The following is a 16,442-nucleotide window of genomic DNA, read 5'->3' as shown; positions in this document are numbered from 1 at the left end:
GCTATTTCAGGTAATAAATGTCAAATACTGAATATACTTATTACTTTCTAATAGGTAAAACATCTCTGACACAGAGAGTAGTGATACAGTATTTGCAATCACCACTGGAGAAGTTGGAGAACAAATTTCTTCATAATTTACCAGTTCATTATTTCTGTCTCAGCAGTTTATTATGTTCACTTCCCTTAGGCTATTAGACTAGAGTGAAGAGATTTCATCACACTCCCATTCATGACTCATTTTAAAGTGGGTGAATCACAAATTCAGGGAAACTTTAAGTTCACTATGTCAAGTCTGTAGAATAGGATTAATTAAAATAAAAAAGAAGGGACACTTGAGTTGTTAATTGTGAAAGTTTGCATACAGAAATAGCATTAGCTGTAGGTAAATGAATAACAATGCCTGTCCAGAAGGCGGCGTCATCAGCAGATGTTTTATCAATATCATATTACATGCGGATGAAGTGTGGATGAGACGTTTCTCCGTCAAACTGAGGTAAACAAAACTGACTTCCGTGCTTGCTTACTGATTTTCGAAATGTTATTTCATTAATGTGTGTAGAGTACCCTTCGGTGATTTCCATTTCTCTGTGTAGATGAAAAAGGCGCAGAATTTCAAACTTTCAGTTTCTATGCAACTGCAACAATAAAAGATAACCTGAAAACAACGTGACCGCGCGCAAAAATTGCAACCCGCAACAATAACCATGACAATAACGCTGTTTTATTTTTAAACGGAAGTAGATCGGAACTGAACGCGCGTGCTGCATCATTTGATGAAATGAGTATCTCTTTGTTCTTTTTCCGTTTTTCGCGCTTCTTTTTTGCTTCTCTAATGATGCGAGTGTTTGCAAGGTGTTTGTAATCGATATGCACGTGTTAATGAGACAGTTTAGGCTATTTTATTGTTCCCGAGGAAACAAAAGCTCTATCAATTTAATAAAACGTGCGCCATCGTCGTATATATTGAAAGTAAACAAAGATGACGCAGCTGTGATGGTGAAGCACAAAACTGGAAGTCCCCTACAGATCATGCAAAGAGAAATGCGCCATTCACACTTATACACCAACAATGAAAGAAAATTGCAGCATCATTCGATTAATGTGTGTGTGTAATCATCAAGTGCATTTTGCATTGAAATATATTAACTATATGTTCTTCATAATCTGGAAGTGATAACTGTGCGGTAAAAACAACTTGTCAATGGGAGGAGGGACTCATGATGAAGATACACACACTTCCTTCAGCTCCGCCAATGATGCTTCAGCACAGATCATCCGTTAATATATATCTACTTCTTGCCACAGCACCAAGTATTTTATTATACAATATATGCTATGTTTTATTTGTTTCATATTTCACTATATTATTTTATTTTATTATTAGTTATTCTAATTTTCTTTATTTGTCTATTAGTGCAATATCTCAATTTTCCCTAAGGGGATTAATAAAATATCCTCCTATCTATCAAATCCTTTAGTTCAGAATTTTATAGTGTTTCATATAGGTAAAAATGAGCTAAGAATCTTCTGGGAAATAAATTATTTATTTTTAAAATAAATGTATGAACAGTTCAGTGTTGGGTGTAGTGCGTTACAAGTTGTGTAATCAGATTATTTTTTCAAGTAACAGTTGCTTTTTCAAGTAACACAAGTTACTTTTGTGAACGGGATAGTTATTGTAATTCTAGACTAAATGTTAACATGCATTCACTCATCGCACTTGCTCAAAAATAGATTCAGTGTCCCTCAAAATTAATAAAAATGGCAATGCAATCTCAGAATTTTACGCAAACCTGCAATGACTAAGTATGGTATTTAATAAAAAAAATATACTTTATGTATTTAATCTCACCTTATTAAACAACGTATTTGCTGCTGACCTTTTATGATCCAATTCAACCATACTAATAATAAAAAATACTTTAGATAAACATCACATTGTGTTTTATTTTCTTTGTTATTATATATATTTAGTAAGAGTGTTCCCTGCGTGTTTTTCGCATACCGTTGTCACCATTGTCAAAGCAATCCATTGTATTATTCATGCAAGGCCAGTAGTTGGCGATGTGACTTTGTAAAGAAACATGTAATACAAATGCGCATGACTTCACTGTTTTCACAAATTCGCGTTTTTGTAGTTTACACAGAGACGATAACAGTATTGTTTTCAAAAACTTCCACTTTGAAACCCGTAAAAAGTTTTTCGTTGAAAACTCCCTTTTAGTTACTTACTTTTTAAGAGAGTAACAATATTGTAATGAATTACTTTTAAAAGTAACAGTTATCATAACTGAGTTGTTTAAAGAAAAAAATATATATATTTATTTTGCTGATCCCATTTATTGCATTTGTTACAGATATTGATTAACCAGTATTTGTTAAAATGTTAAAAGGATATGAAATCATTTTCTTTAAGTGTTGTGGTTATTCATTTTGATGTACGTTTGTTTTAATTTAATTTCTGTTTTTGTTACAGCCTTAATCTTCGTTTTCAAAACCAGTGTCAAACCCGGGTTTTTAGGTCATTGACCAAACACAAGAGGCAATGGATGGACCAGTAGATGGCACCAAGCTCATTCTGAAACACAAGCTGATTCTCCTGCAGGCCCTGATGGGAGATACAGACTTCCTGCTTCAGCATTGCCATGCCAGAGGCATTCTGTCCAATAATGAGTACAACAACATCAAAGACATTGACACTCGTTCAAAGCAGGTACGGGACATCCTGGATTATGTGATGCACAAAGACAACAAGTGTGCTCTGAGTTTCCTCAAATTGCTGAGAAGACAAGATATGCAAGAGACATTTCCTAAACTGCAATTCCTTAAAAAATTGCACATCAACAAACGCAAGACAACAAATAACACAGGTATGATCTTATAAACCAAGACATTAAGACTTATTGTAACGTGTCAAGTAATTAAAACAAAATATATTTAGAATTTCAGCAGAAGATAATTTGTAACTACACTTTTTTTAAAATTAAAACTTAAAAAGTAAAAAACAAAAAACAAAGATTCACTTAAAAGTAATAATAATTGAACAGAAAGACAAATAAATATATAGAATATATATGAAATAAATAGACAGAGAGAGAAAATCAAGGTTACTTCAGGTTGTTTTCATTTTTAATGTTTTTCATTCATTTTTTTCTGTGATATAGTAGAAAATACAGTCTTGCAATGATTTTTGAAAATTGCATTTAATTAAATAAATGCTATCATAATATATAAATACTCTTGAGGAGAAAGATAATATATATTTTTATGTTACAGTTATGAGATTTAAACTTTGCAAAACTTTGCATTACACTAATGAACACTGGGGGTTAAAATGAGCTTAATTGTCATGAACATAATGTCACAATGCAAGTAATTATTAAGGCCCATTCACACCAACGACGATAACTATATCGATAAACATATAGTTCTAAAAATCGTTCTAAATGTAAACGAATAGCATTACAACTATAATGATAACAGAAATAATATATTTGGAATCACTTTCAAAACCATATTTTCCAGCTGATGAAAGATAAAAACATTGACAGCCAATCAGAATCCATCCTGCTGTAAGGAGCTCGAAGGATTTAAAGTGGCAGACAACAAAACTGCAATGCCTGTTTAGAATAAACAGAACGGTATTGTGCGTTGGTGTGGACGCTAATATAGTCATCGTTCTTGGTGTGAACAAGCCTTAAGGGTCCCATTAGAACTCTTTTATTATTACTGTATTTATACAAAATATATATGTACAAAATGGCGTTCAGCGTTCACCCTATTGCCCTCATGCATAATCTATTTGTAATTTGAAAATGATGTTGGTTTATCAGAGACGGCAGCCAAACGAAGGCATGAGGTGTTGGAAAACGATGTCCTACAGGAGAAGCCGTCTATAATCAGTGAGTCACGTCTGCTTTGCATCTTCTGTTCAGCTTCATGTTCGCACGGCTGCATTACATAACTTTGTTTTTCCTCAGAGTCCAGGATGGTGAGTGAGAAGGAGATGATGAAGGTGGCCGGCTACATTGGGAACAGCTGGAGGCAGGTGGGCATAATGGCACTAGGTATGAACACCACCACTCTTCAGCAGATAGAGGAGGATAACAAACTACACCAAGAGCGGGTTTTCGCCATGCTGCGCAAATGGAGCATCCGTGAGAGGGACCAAGCCACAGCAGCTCGTCTCTATTCCCTCCTAACCCAAGAGGACAACGGTGTAGACCCACGAAATATCAACTTCCTGATGGAAAACAACTGAGTCCACAGAGAGGACTGCATTTATGTTGCACTTTGCATATGTAGACATGCAAGCATACCACTAGAGGGAGCTATAACTGCTATTCAGTTATATTGAAGAATGTTTACTTGAAGGTGCTCTAAGCGATTGTTGACGTTCGGAGTATTGTCAAACAAAACGGAGGCTAGCTCGACCCTCCCTCCTCCTCGTCCCACCCCCTCCCCTCCATTGCACGCGCACTAACCCCCCAACCCCCACCCCAAAATCATTCTTGTTGGTTATTGGCTGGAACACTGTTATCTTTCGTGGTGCGGGTTGGCCCAGTTTGTCTTTGTTGCCGTTTGTGGAGCCTTACAGTGTGTTCAGGGGAGAGGCAGCTAGCGGATAGTGAGGAGATGTTTTGCTGTATCATGTGACAAAATAATGATTCAGCCTAAAAAACGTGCGACATCGCTTAGAGCAGCTTTAATTCACTGTTCATTTTTGTTTATTTGTGTTTGAGGTCAGCTAAAAGCTTGAAATAATTGGGAAAACGTCTGAACGCAACAAGCTAAAATGCGAATATTTCAGATATTTTTCTTAAAGCTACACTGTGTGATTTTTACCCCCATCTAGTGGTGAAAAGGTATATGACCATCCAGAGAACATTAGTTTCTGTTCCTCTCAATTCCGACTCCTACGGTGGCCAATGTAGTCCAAGATTAACATTGCTTCCAGTTCGACCTCGTCCATGAGTGTTAACTCAAACGTAAAAAGCGAAGCTTGAATTAACGGGAATGTCCCTCTTTGGCTAATGCACTTTCAAGATGGAGGGGCGACATTAGAACCCCTTACCCGTATGTATTTTCAATGGCATATTACACACTCACGTGAATACTTTATTACTTGAACGAAGTAAATATACATTAATGAGCACGTATATTTTTGAAAGAACTTAGTGTTTTTAGCTAAGAATAAACTAAAAGAGTTACACAATGTAGCTTTAAGCCTTTTTTTACGTTATTTGAAAATATGCTTACATTTTTAAAAAAATGTAATGCATACGTGATTTTTTTTTAAAAGGGCAGGGCTGAATTAAATGTTAGACTTTTGAGTGTGGAATTTTGTTTGTTTTATTTTTTTTATGGCATTTTTATTACTTATTTGTTTTTCTGTTAATCTTATTTTTATGTGATCATGTTCCATTCCTACCTTATAAATTGCACATCACAGTGTGTGTGTGTGTGTGTGCTTTCTGGAATATAAAAATATGTACCTAGCAATATCAGATGAGCCTGATTTGTACCGTAGCAATTATACTTTTTTTTTTTTTTTTTTGTAAATGAATGTGAAAGCTTTTATCTAAGTCTTAAAACTTGAACCGATTCCATGAACAGATAAGGAAGACTCATGTTTATGATGGAAATTTACAAAGATTTATGTTCCAATAGAGGCCGCTATCTGGCAACCTAACAGTGACCTTCGCTCTCTCGGCAAGTATCACGTTATTTCACCCTGATGCATTTTCACCCTGGTGTTTCACCCTTGTTCACCCTTGTTTTGCATGCCAAGCAGGTGATAGGATTGGAGGCGGAGCTTTGTACAATTCCATTGCACAGGCCAGTCATTAAACAGCATCTAGTCCAGTCCTGCCTGGCTTCAGGGAATCTTTTTTTTTATTTGATAGATTGCAGCCTAATGTGGGAACATTAGTTTCAAATTCTATCATGCTTGCTTAAATTGGACTATTTCATGTTATTTTCCCCTGTGATTGTAATTTTATATTGATACTCATTTCCATTTTGTATATAATTGAACATGCTTCTGGTGTTGGGTTAGTTTCAAGTAAATATAAATAAAGGGAACAAATGATTCATTATAATGAAAGAGTTTGAGGTTCTTTTTTTGTTGTTGTTTTATAGCCTGTTTTATTGCGCAATTAAGATATTTGTCGGATTTACGGTATTGCGTTTATTGTTTTATAAGCTATAAAACCCGGCTCCTGGAGAGTATATATTTTTTTATGAATCTCCATCTCACCTGTTCCTCAGACTATTGTATCTCATTTACCTCTTTAATTTCATATTGATTCGGCTTTGATCGTACAAGTTTTAGTTAACCTTGGATCGTGTAAGGTTTTTTTTGTACGGACAAGACATTAAAAACTAGATGGAATTGTAATAAACTTTTTTTATGAGGTTGATTTAAATTAAATTAAATTTCAATTCTGATGACACAGAAGTAAATTGTGCATACAACTATTCACAAATACTCCATAGGAAACACTTTTTCTATAAGATAACAGATGTCTTTTTTTGAACCCAGTGACATTCCATTCCTCTCTTGTGAGTGAGTGTGTGTGGGATCATTGTGCAATCTGACAAACATACGTGGAGGGATATATCTTTCTTTCATCAGCAAACTCAGTCTTATTTGAACTTAGAACAACACCCAGAGTTTGGAAGATGTTGAACGTTGTACCCCTGTTTTTCCAGCATACATTACCCAAATGAATGTGTGTCATTATATAACATGTAACGCTGTTGTACTGGTCATTCTTATTGGTTGCTTGTGTACGGTTTTAGCACAGTAAATATATCTGGCCCCCCTAACAACTAAGATGCAGGACCCTGCCAATAAAACCGACCAATGGTTTTGCAGAAGGTAAGAATGGAGATATCTGAAGAAATGAAACAAGCCATGAATAATAATGTTACTCAAATAAAAGCATGCAACTGATAGCCTATCATACCTGGGTCTTTTGAAAACGATTTGTTCTTTTTAAGTTAAAGATTGATTTTTTCTTTGTTGACACCCATATCATTCTAATCCAATTATAGGATGTCACTTGAATGACGAATCGGGCGTGTGCATCACGTATATGAAGGGTCTCGAGGCATCCATACGACATCAGACACAGTCTACAGGAGAATTTCAAGTGCTAAGTGCAGAAAGGACACGATAGATCACAATGAGTTCATCTAAAGGTAAGGCTGTTTTGGATGCATGCATAAAGCTTTGTTTTAAATTCACCAATTTCTTAGTTTTGCTGAATCGTGCCTATGATGTAACTGTCTACGTGCAGACGTTTCATTATAATCAGAAGCAGGGGGAAAAAGTTGCAGCTAACTTTATGGGTTATTATGGTGAGCAGTCATTATGAATGATGCATTGTTTAGAAACTATTGCATAAGTTGCAGGAATTGCAACGTGTCGCCCCTCAAAGCACTTTGGGATAACTCCAGAACTTTCTAAAAAGGAAAAAGGCTGCAGAAAATATTGCATTCCGCAAGTTTATTTCTTAACAAAGATGGGGGGAGTTGCATATTACAGTTAGATCTTTCAGTCTTTGAATCTTTTTACAGCCGTTTTGTTATTTGGTGTCATATTTCCAAAAATAAGAAAAAAAGAATTGGGTCGTTTTCCAATTCGACGTTTTCCTCGTGAAATATCGCGATTGCAACATGGGAATTGATGTTGCCTTCACGCGCTATCGTAATTATCGTAAATACTAGTTTCCTAGTTAAAAAATGGACATGAACGCCCTCTCAAGACAAAAGTTGAATCCAAATAAACTCGTAATCACGACTTCAGAAGTCGGAAGCTGGAAATTTCCGATAACACGTGAAGGCAGAATTTTAACGCATTGTAAAATTGACTATTTCCTGACTGGATGTGCAAATCATTAGACATTAATCACAGTGGAGGAATTGGCTGGTCGAAGCGGTGTATCGATTCTTCCGGTTTTATGCCGAGTCTAGTAAGCCTATGCGCAGAGTCGCGGCGCTGCTTAGCAACCGCAAATAGCCAATAAAAGTTCATCTAAAGTGGGACTTGAGGTGTAAAAGGACAGACGCGTTTCATGTTCGAGCAGAGACATTAACTTAATTAAACTTTTTTTTAAAAGCAATTTTCCTCCATAAAAATTAGCATGTTTAACTCAATTTTCCTCCATAAAAATTAGCATGTTTAACTAACAACTTGAAATACTACAAAAAAAAAAAAAAACTTTTTAAAGAGCAAAATCCTTCTATAAAGAAATAACAAAATTATATACAAAAAATAATATAATTTATAATAAAAATATAAAAAAAAAACTTTTAAAAACGATTTCGTTGCTTTTATAGAACACTTTTTTGTTAATTTTAATTGAAGAAAAATGCTTTTAAAATGTTTTTCATTGTATTTAAATATATTTTGTCACTTTTTATAGAATGCAAGAAAATTGTTTTACTACTATTTTTTGTAGTATTTAAGCATATTTGCTTTAATTGTAAAATTGTTGTGCCACAACAAATGTAAAAAATAATTTTGTTCAAAATACACTATGAAATTACATTTATATATATATATATATAGACCATTTCACAAGATGTAAACAACACTGGTCCAGAAGCACTTCCTGTTTCAGTTTTTTAACACTACATAAGAGCTGGGATAAAATACAACCAACAGAACATATAAAACTGAATCAGAAAGTTAAACAAACATCTTTAAGATGTTTTCTTTACATGTGAAATAAAGAAAACAGTTACAAACTGAAACAGGAAGTGTTTCTGGACCAGTGTTGTTTACATCTTGTGAAATGGTCTATAAATGTTAGGGTTTGCAAAACACCCATATATAATATTTGATTAAAGCATAAATTGATTTATTCTGTGATGGATGTACCTATAAATGTATTTCACAGCATATACGAATGGCCATGCCCCCCTGGAAGAATCAGACATGTCCGAGTCGGATGGGAAGCTGTTCCTTACTGAGGCTTTCAAAGTGATTATGGAGGAGATACTTAACAAAGGAACTGACTTGAAGGAGAAGGTTGTCTTTTAAGAGTTTATCATTTCATTTTAACAACCTCTGGGTTTTCCCTATCTTATTTTGTTTCTTATGAGATGTAGTAATAGACTTAGTAATAGTAATAATGTAATGTAATAGTCTTAAAGGGATAGTTCATCCAAAAATGACAAACATGTCATCACTTACTCGCCCTCATGTTGTTCCTGAACACAAAATAAGATATTTTGAAGAATATGTGTAACCAAACAGTCGATGACTACATAGTATGAAAAAAAAAATACTATGGAAGTCAGTGGGGTTCAAGAAAGAAATTCATACAGGTTTGGAACGACTTGAGGGTGAGTAAATGATGACAGAATTGTCTTTTTTGAGTGAACTATCCCTTTAAGAACTGTGTGTATTCACAGGTGTGTGAGTGGAAAGATCCAGATCAACTGAGAGCTCTTCTGGACCTCGAACTCAGAGAAAATGGAGAATCTCACAAGCAGTTATTACATAGGGTCCGAGATGTGGCGAGATACAGCGTTAAAACCTGTAGGTTGCATATGTTGTGATCGCATTCCCCCTATTTATTCATATTAGCTGTCGTCCTGCATGGGTTTTTCACTGGTTTATTCTGAAATGTTTACATTTATTCCTCCCAAATCTTGAATATGTGGTAACATACATCCTGATCCAAAGCCTTTTCCCCTTCACAGGTCATCCACTGTTCTTCAATCAGCTGTTTGCCGGGGTGGACTACCATGCATTGACAGGACGACTCCTCACTGAAACCCTCAACACCAGCCAGTACGTGTTCATGTTAATATGTTACAGTGAAAGTGCCATCGTAGGATCTCTGAGTTGTAAATGAGTCTATATGGCGTTATATTAACTGAGGAGCGCATCAGTGTTAAACTTCCAGTAAACTGTTACATTGTTGCTGAAGTGTTCCATTAAACCCTGTTGTAATAAGTAACTTATCAGAGCGCTTGAAGTTATCAGATGACACAATCTGACAACAGCATGAAGCCACATAATCATATAGACTGATCTAAAACGTGTATTGATAAGAGATTGATGTAATTAGGGTCTGGAATTTTGAGATAATGCAAACAGTGTTGTTATCATTAACTAAAACTATTTATCAGTGCTGTCAAATCGATTAATCTACACGCATATAATAGGACATGTATGTATATAAAATATTTTTTATACTCTGCTAAATGTAATTGTGATGGACAAAATTATATGTCAATGCTTTTGCATTCTCTAGCAAATTCTGAAAAAAATTGTGTTTGCAAGCGGACACAAAAGATTTGCATGGGAATGCAAAGTTTCTTAAGGGAACATAAAACTTTGAGCGGTGGTGCAGGGATGATGTAAATTTGTAGCCAATCAGCAGTTAGCATCTCACTGGTTCCCTCGACAAAAACCCAATAGGTTTTTTAATAGGTTTTTGGATTATCGCAAAAAATAAGCTCTGCAATCAACAAATGTACTGTATATGATACTTGCAGATCATTTTCAGCAATAACCAACAGCAGCAGATCTATTCAAATTCTTAATTGACCGTATATTAATGATAGTAAAATAATACTAATACAAATGCATGTGCATGTCATGGCTGACCAATACACAACATACTCAGTGTGAAGTTGTTACAGATACACCTATGAAGTGGCTCCGGTGTTCGTCTTGATGGAGGAGGAAGTGCTCTGTAAGCTCCGCTCTCTGATTGGCTGGTCGGAAGGAGATGGGATATTTTGTCCCGGAGGTTCCATTTCTAACATGTATGCCATGAACGTGGCACGGTACAGGGCCTTCCCTCAAGTGAAGACGAAAGGCTTGTGGGCCACACCACGGATGGCTGTATTTACATCACGACAGGTACAAAGACAAGAATTACTTATTCTAATCTTAGAATTCATATAAAGCAGTATTGTGTAATATATTTTGTTTTTCTTCTTTTTGTTTTAGAGTCATTACTCAATGAAAAAAGCTGCTGCTTTTCTTGGTATCGGAACGGAAAATGTTTTCATTGTACAAGTGGACGAGAGGTAGGGATTCTTATCTCTGGCATATTTGGGAAAACCAGTGGTTCTCTTTAAATTGTTAAAGGGATAGTTCACTTTGAAATTAATTTTTGGTATGTTTTAGCTTACCTCAAGGGCATCCAAGATGTAGGTGTCTTTGTTTCCGCAGTATTTTCAATTTTGATATGTTTAAGAGAAGTCCAAATGAAACATGATTTAATGACTCGTAAATGTAAGTACACATTGATGGCCTAAGACACGGAACGAGTGGTTTGTGTAAGAAAACGAACAGTATTTATATCGTTTTTACCTTTAGTAAGAAAACGAACCTTTGTGAGAGAACCTTTTACCTTTGTGAGAAAACGAACAGTATTTATTACCTTTGGAAAAAAACGATATAAATACTGTTTGTTTTCTCACACAAACCGCTCGTTTCGTGTCTTAGGCCATCAATGTGTACTTACATTTACGAGTCATTAAATCATGTTTAATTTGGACTTCTCTGTGCATGCTCTTTGAGGTGGTGACCATAGACCTGCATTATATGACTGATAGATACGAATGATTTAACCTAAAAATGTCAAAATTGAAAATAATGTGGAAACAAAGACGCCTACATCTTGGGTGCCCTTGAGGTAAGCTAAAACATAGCAAAAATTTATTTCAAAGTGAACTATCCCTTTAAGAAAGTTTCTTTGTTTCACCACAGTGGCAGCATGATACCAGAGGACCTGGAGGCTAAAATCCTGCAGGCAAAATCACAAGTAAATATTTAAATTTATATGGTAAATTACTACATTTAATATACAGAACCATTTCAAAGTTTGGGGTCAGTAAGCTGCTTTTATATGATAAAAGAGGACAGAAATGTTATTACAATTTACTTCAAATAAACACTTTCTATTTTAATATATTTTAAAATGTTATTTATTCCTGTGATGCAAAGCTCAATTTTCAGCATCATTACTGCAGTCTTCAGTGTCACATGATCCTTCAGAAATCATTCTAATATTCTTAGTGCATTTCTAATTAAAACAGTATTAAAATACTTTTAAAATCTCCAAACGGTTGTGTATATTATACTAAAATGAACTATTATGGTTAACTGAAATATTGTGTATGATTGAGAACATGGTTCTCTATATTATTATCTCTATCTCATTCCTTCTACCTTCCGTGAAATTAAAAAAGGAAGTGTTTTGCTGAACGTCCAAGTTGTTCTTTTGCATGAATTGAAAGCAGACAGTGACCATAAAGTCTTCTGAAGACTCTTTTGAGGAAGATCCCTAAATACATTTCTGCTTTCTTTATAAATGACAAACACAGCGTGAACTTTACGCAAAACAGTTCTGTGGAAGAAAAAAAGTCATACAGGCTTGGAACGACATTAGAGTGAAGACATGCCAAGAGACTTTCTTTTTAAATGTTTGCATGAGCTATCACTTTAAATATCCAAGAGTCAAAGGTTAACGGTGTTTGTGTCTAATGTGTTTCCTTCAGGATGCTGTTCCATTTTTTGTTAATGCCACAGCGGGTACCACAGTGCAGGGCGCCTTTGATCCTCTGAACCACATTGCTGACATAAGTGAAAGAAACGGCATGTGGATGCACGTCGACGTAAGTTAGCTTATGCAACGTCATTGTGCAACACATCTATATGCTTGTGGTATCCAGTCGTTTGCCCTTGAAATATTCACATAGCATTTCTCCCAACTGTTACAATCTATATTTCTGTCCTTTACAGGCCGCTTGGGGAGGAAGCGTGTTGTTTTCCAAAAAACACAGACATCTGGTTGCAGGACTAGAAAGGTTTGAACTCTGCACACTCTGAGCTGATGGAAAAAAATGTGCTTTGAATAGAGAAATAGCCTGAATGAATCATTTAATATTTCTTTTTTTTTAACACTCAGAGCAAATTCCGTGACTTGGAACCCTCACAAAATGCTTTTAACGGGTTTGCAGTGCTCTGCGGTTTTGTTCAGAGATACCACGGTATGAAAGCTTGTGAAATGTAGCAAGCACATTTTTTACTTTTAAGCACATGCAAGTCAATTCATGCAATGTTTATTAGTCAAAAATGAAAGAATTATATTCATTACTGAACCCACAAACGCATGTTTAAAAGTGCAGTGCACTCATTTTATCCACTGCGTCTCAATCTGTAGGATTTACTAATGCACTGTCACAGTGCAAAAGCAACCTACTTGTTCCAGCAAGACAAGTTCTACGATTCAAGTTTAGACACCGGAGACAAATCCATCCAGTGTGGCCGAAAGGTGGATTGTTTGAAGCTCTGGTTGATGTGGAAGGCAATAGGAACGCACGGTCTTTCAGAGCGAGTGGATAAGGCCTTTGCCCTTGCAAGGTATTTGATGCATCGGTTGGATGTTGTTGTTGTTGTTGTTAAATAATACATCATCTTTTTTTTATGTTGTATATTGTGGAACACTATTGACAGTGTTGACTCATATTATTAAATGCATTTCAATATATTATTAATAAATGCAATACCATTATATAGCTTAGGGTTGGTAAGATTTGCAATTTTTTTTTTAAAGCATTTTGAAAGAAGACTCACAAAAATGCTCCCGAAAATACAGTACAAACCGTTATATTTTGAAGTATTATTATGTTTTAAAAAAATATATATTTTCAAAAATGCCATTTATTCCTGTATTTAAGCTGAATTTTCAGCATCATCCCTCCAGTCTTCAGTGTCACATGATCTTTCAGAAATCATTCTGATATTCTGATTTGCTGCACAATTTTTTTTAATTATTATTATCAATGTAGAAAACAGTTGTGCTGCTTAGCATTTTTTCAAAGTAAAAAAAAAAATCTGTTTTTTTAATGAATATGTTCAAAAGAACAACATTTATTTGAATTGGAAACTTTTGAATAAAATAAAATAAAAGTATATTTTAAAAAATAAAATAAAAAGTACTGACACTGAACCTTTTTTATAAAACTGTAAAAATGTAATATATTTGTACAATATTTTAAAAAATAAAATAAAAAGAACGGACACTGAACCTTTTAATAAAACTGTAAAAATGTAATATATTTTTACATTATTTTAAAAAATAAAATAAAAGGGAAATGACACTGAACCTTTTAATAAATCTGTAAAAAGTATTATATTTGTACAAGATTTTAAAAAATAAAATAAAAGGGAACTGACACTGCAACTTTTAATAAAACTGTAAAAATGTAATATATTTTTACAATATTAAAAAAATAAAATAAATAAAAAGTACTAATACTGAACCTTTTAGTAAAACTGTAAAAATGTCATATATTTTTACGATATTTAAAAAAATAAAAAGTACTGACACTGAACCTTTTAATAAAACTGTAAAAGTGTAATATATTTTTATGTATTTATTTTAATATATTATTTATATTTCCACCAGTTATTTAGTTGAAGAAATGGAGAAAAGGGCCAATTTCCAGCTGGTCTGTAAGGTAAAGTGTTGCACTGCATACAAACCTAAAACAGTATTCTTATGCTTATGTAAATATAATTCATGTTTATACATTTCTCAATGGTGTGTTTTTTCCCAATAGCGGCATTTTGTGAACGTTTGCTTTTGGTTCATTCCACCCAGTCTGAGAGGGAAGGAGAACAGTGCGGATTACCAGGAAAGGCTATCAAAGGTCAGCTTCGCTTGATTGTTGATGTAGCACAGAATTGAATTATTACACATTGAATTATTGCATGTCATTTTCAATGTACACCATCAGGTGGCGCCAGTCATCAAAGAGAGAATGATGAAGCGTGGAACAATGATGGTGGGATACCAGCCCTTGGACGAACATGTCAACTTCTTCCGTATGGTTGTTCTTTCACCTCAGCTGACCACCAAGGACATGGATTTCTTTCTCGATGAGATGGAGAACCTAGGGAAGGACCTGTAATTAGTTTGAATATGAATGGTCTACCATTACCCCATCTCATCTGTCACTTTTCAATTTACGATTATCTAATGGTTGCAAAAACTCATTTTGACTTATAGGCAGAGCATAATACTGACTTAATTGACGAGGATTGCAAAAAAGTTTGCATCTACAGAGGTCATAACGTGAATGAATCTCATAGATTCTGGTCCACATACGGTCCACATAACACTACACTAAGTTTGGAATAATAGTTCTAATTAATACATTTTTAAAAAAATATTTTTTTAAACAAAATCATTATGCTCACCATGGCTCCATTTGTTTGATCAAAATGCTGTAAAAACTAATATTTTTAAATATTATTACAATTTTTAAATTATATTATATATATACTTTCTATTTTAATGTATTTTAAAATTTCTGTGATTTAAACAGAATTTTCAGCATTATTACTCCAGTCTTCAGTGTCACATGATCCTGCAGAAATCATTCAAATATGCTGATTTGCTGCTTAAGAAACATTTTTTATTTATTTATTTTATTATCAATGTTGATAATGGTTTTTACTGCTTATTATTTTTGTGAAACGTGATACACTTCCATTAAAAAAAAAAAAATCTATTCAGCAAGGACACATTTCATTTATCAAACTTGACAGTAAAGACAATTATAATGTTACAAAATTTCTTTTTTAAATCAATGCTGTTCTTTTGAATTTTTTTATTCACTAAAGCAGTTTTCAAAAAACAGTTTTCAACATTAATAATAATAAAAAAATGTTTCTTGAGCAGCAAATCACCATATTAGAATGATTTCTGATGATCATGTGACACTGAAGACTGGAGTAATGATGCTATTTTAATTTGTAATAATATTTTACAATATTACTGTTTTTGTTTATTTTGGACAAATAAATGCTGCCTTGGTGAGCATAAGAGACTTATTTCAAAAACATGAACAACTGAATTATTCCGAACTTTTGAATGGTAGTGTAAAATGATTTACTGGCGGAAAGCATTTCTGATTGGCTAAAGCTTGGGCCGGTCCCCTCTTCAGAGCCTAGGGCTGTCACAGAGACAGGTGTGATTTGTTAGGACACTCACTTCAGTGATGTCTGTCAGATAATAGGGTGATTTTTTTTATGTGTGCTGTTCCAAAAAGTAGATTTACATTAAGTTATGCAAAAGATTTTTATTTTAGTGATTTAATTTGATGTGTTTTGCTGTCCAGAATTTACTAAGGATATTTTAAAATTCAGATGATTATATAATATAGTGACTAATAATAATTTGTGACTGTCATTTTGTTTAGCACAATATATGGGTATATAGGTCATATATAGGTCAAAATGTGATAGGCTGAATATTTTCCTTAAAGCTTTCCTTTTGTTTTATTTTGCTTTGTGATTTGTACATTAAAACACCAATATTTGTCACAAGAACGTTTGTTTTATAAAGAATACAAAATATGTTTTCCCGTTTACAAAGTAATTTCGCAAGTAGCTCA

General features: G+C 34.1%; 2 protein-coding genes across 3 annotated transcripts; both read left to right on the top strand.

The window, feature by feature from the left end:
- Window positions 1-135: 135 nt before the first annotated feature.
- Window positions 136-6,108, top strand: LOC120462883 (uncharacterized). Its single transcript, XM_039651586.2, has 4 exons — window positions 136-495; window positions 2,479-2,872; window positions 3,836-3,904; window positions 3,983-6,108. Exons 2-4 carry the CDS (start codon window positions 2,548-2,550, stop codon window positions 4,261-4,263), a joined length of 675 nt encoding a protein of 224 aa, XP_039507520.2. The 5' UTR covers window positions 136-495; window positions 2,479-2,547; the 3' UTR covers window positions 4,264-6,108.
- A 549-nt stretch (window positions 6,109-6,657) lies between these two features.
- Window positions 6,658-16,082, top strand: csad (cysteine sulfinic acid decarboxylase). Of its 2 annotated transcripts, XM_039651585.2 has the most exons (15): window positions 6,658-6,885; window positions 7,062-7,208; window positions 8,912-9,042; window positions 9,429-9,555; window positions 9,720-9,810; window positions 10,668-10,890; window positions 10,981-11,060; window positions 11,746-11,800; window positions 12,537-12,653; window positions 12,781-12,845; window positions 12,947-13,028; window positions 13,202-13,401; window positions 14,450-14,501; window positions 14,604-14,693; window positions 14,781-16,082. In XM_039651585.2, the coding sequence occupies exons 2-15, from the start codon at window positions 7,193-7,195 to the stop codon at window positions 14,952-14,954; spliced, it is 1,503 nt and encodes a 500-aa protein (XP_039507519.2). In that variant the 5' UTR covers window positions 6,658-6,885; window positions 7,062-7,192; the 3' UTR covers window positions 14,955-16,082. The 2 variants fall into 2 exon arrangements, with proteins under 2 accessions (XP_039507519.2, XP_088980746.1); XM_089124620.1 differs by lacking the exon at window positions 6,658-6,885 and having other exon boundaries at window positions 7,048-7,208.
- Window positions 16,083-16,442: the final 360 nt, after the last annotated feature.

Source organism: Pimephales promelas, chromosome 20 (assembly GCF_988280905.1).
Source record: "Pimephales promelas chromosome 20, fPimPro1.hap1.1, whole genome shotgun sequence".
Lineage (NCBI taxonomy): Eukaryota > Metazoa > Chordata > Actinopteri > Cypriniformes > Leuciscidae > Pimephales > Pimephales promelas.
The sequence above is the reverse complement of the archived record's forward strand: the minus strand, read 5'-3'. Positions and strand labels throughout refer to the sequence as shown.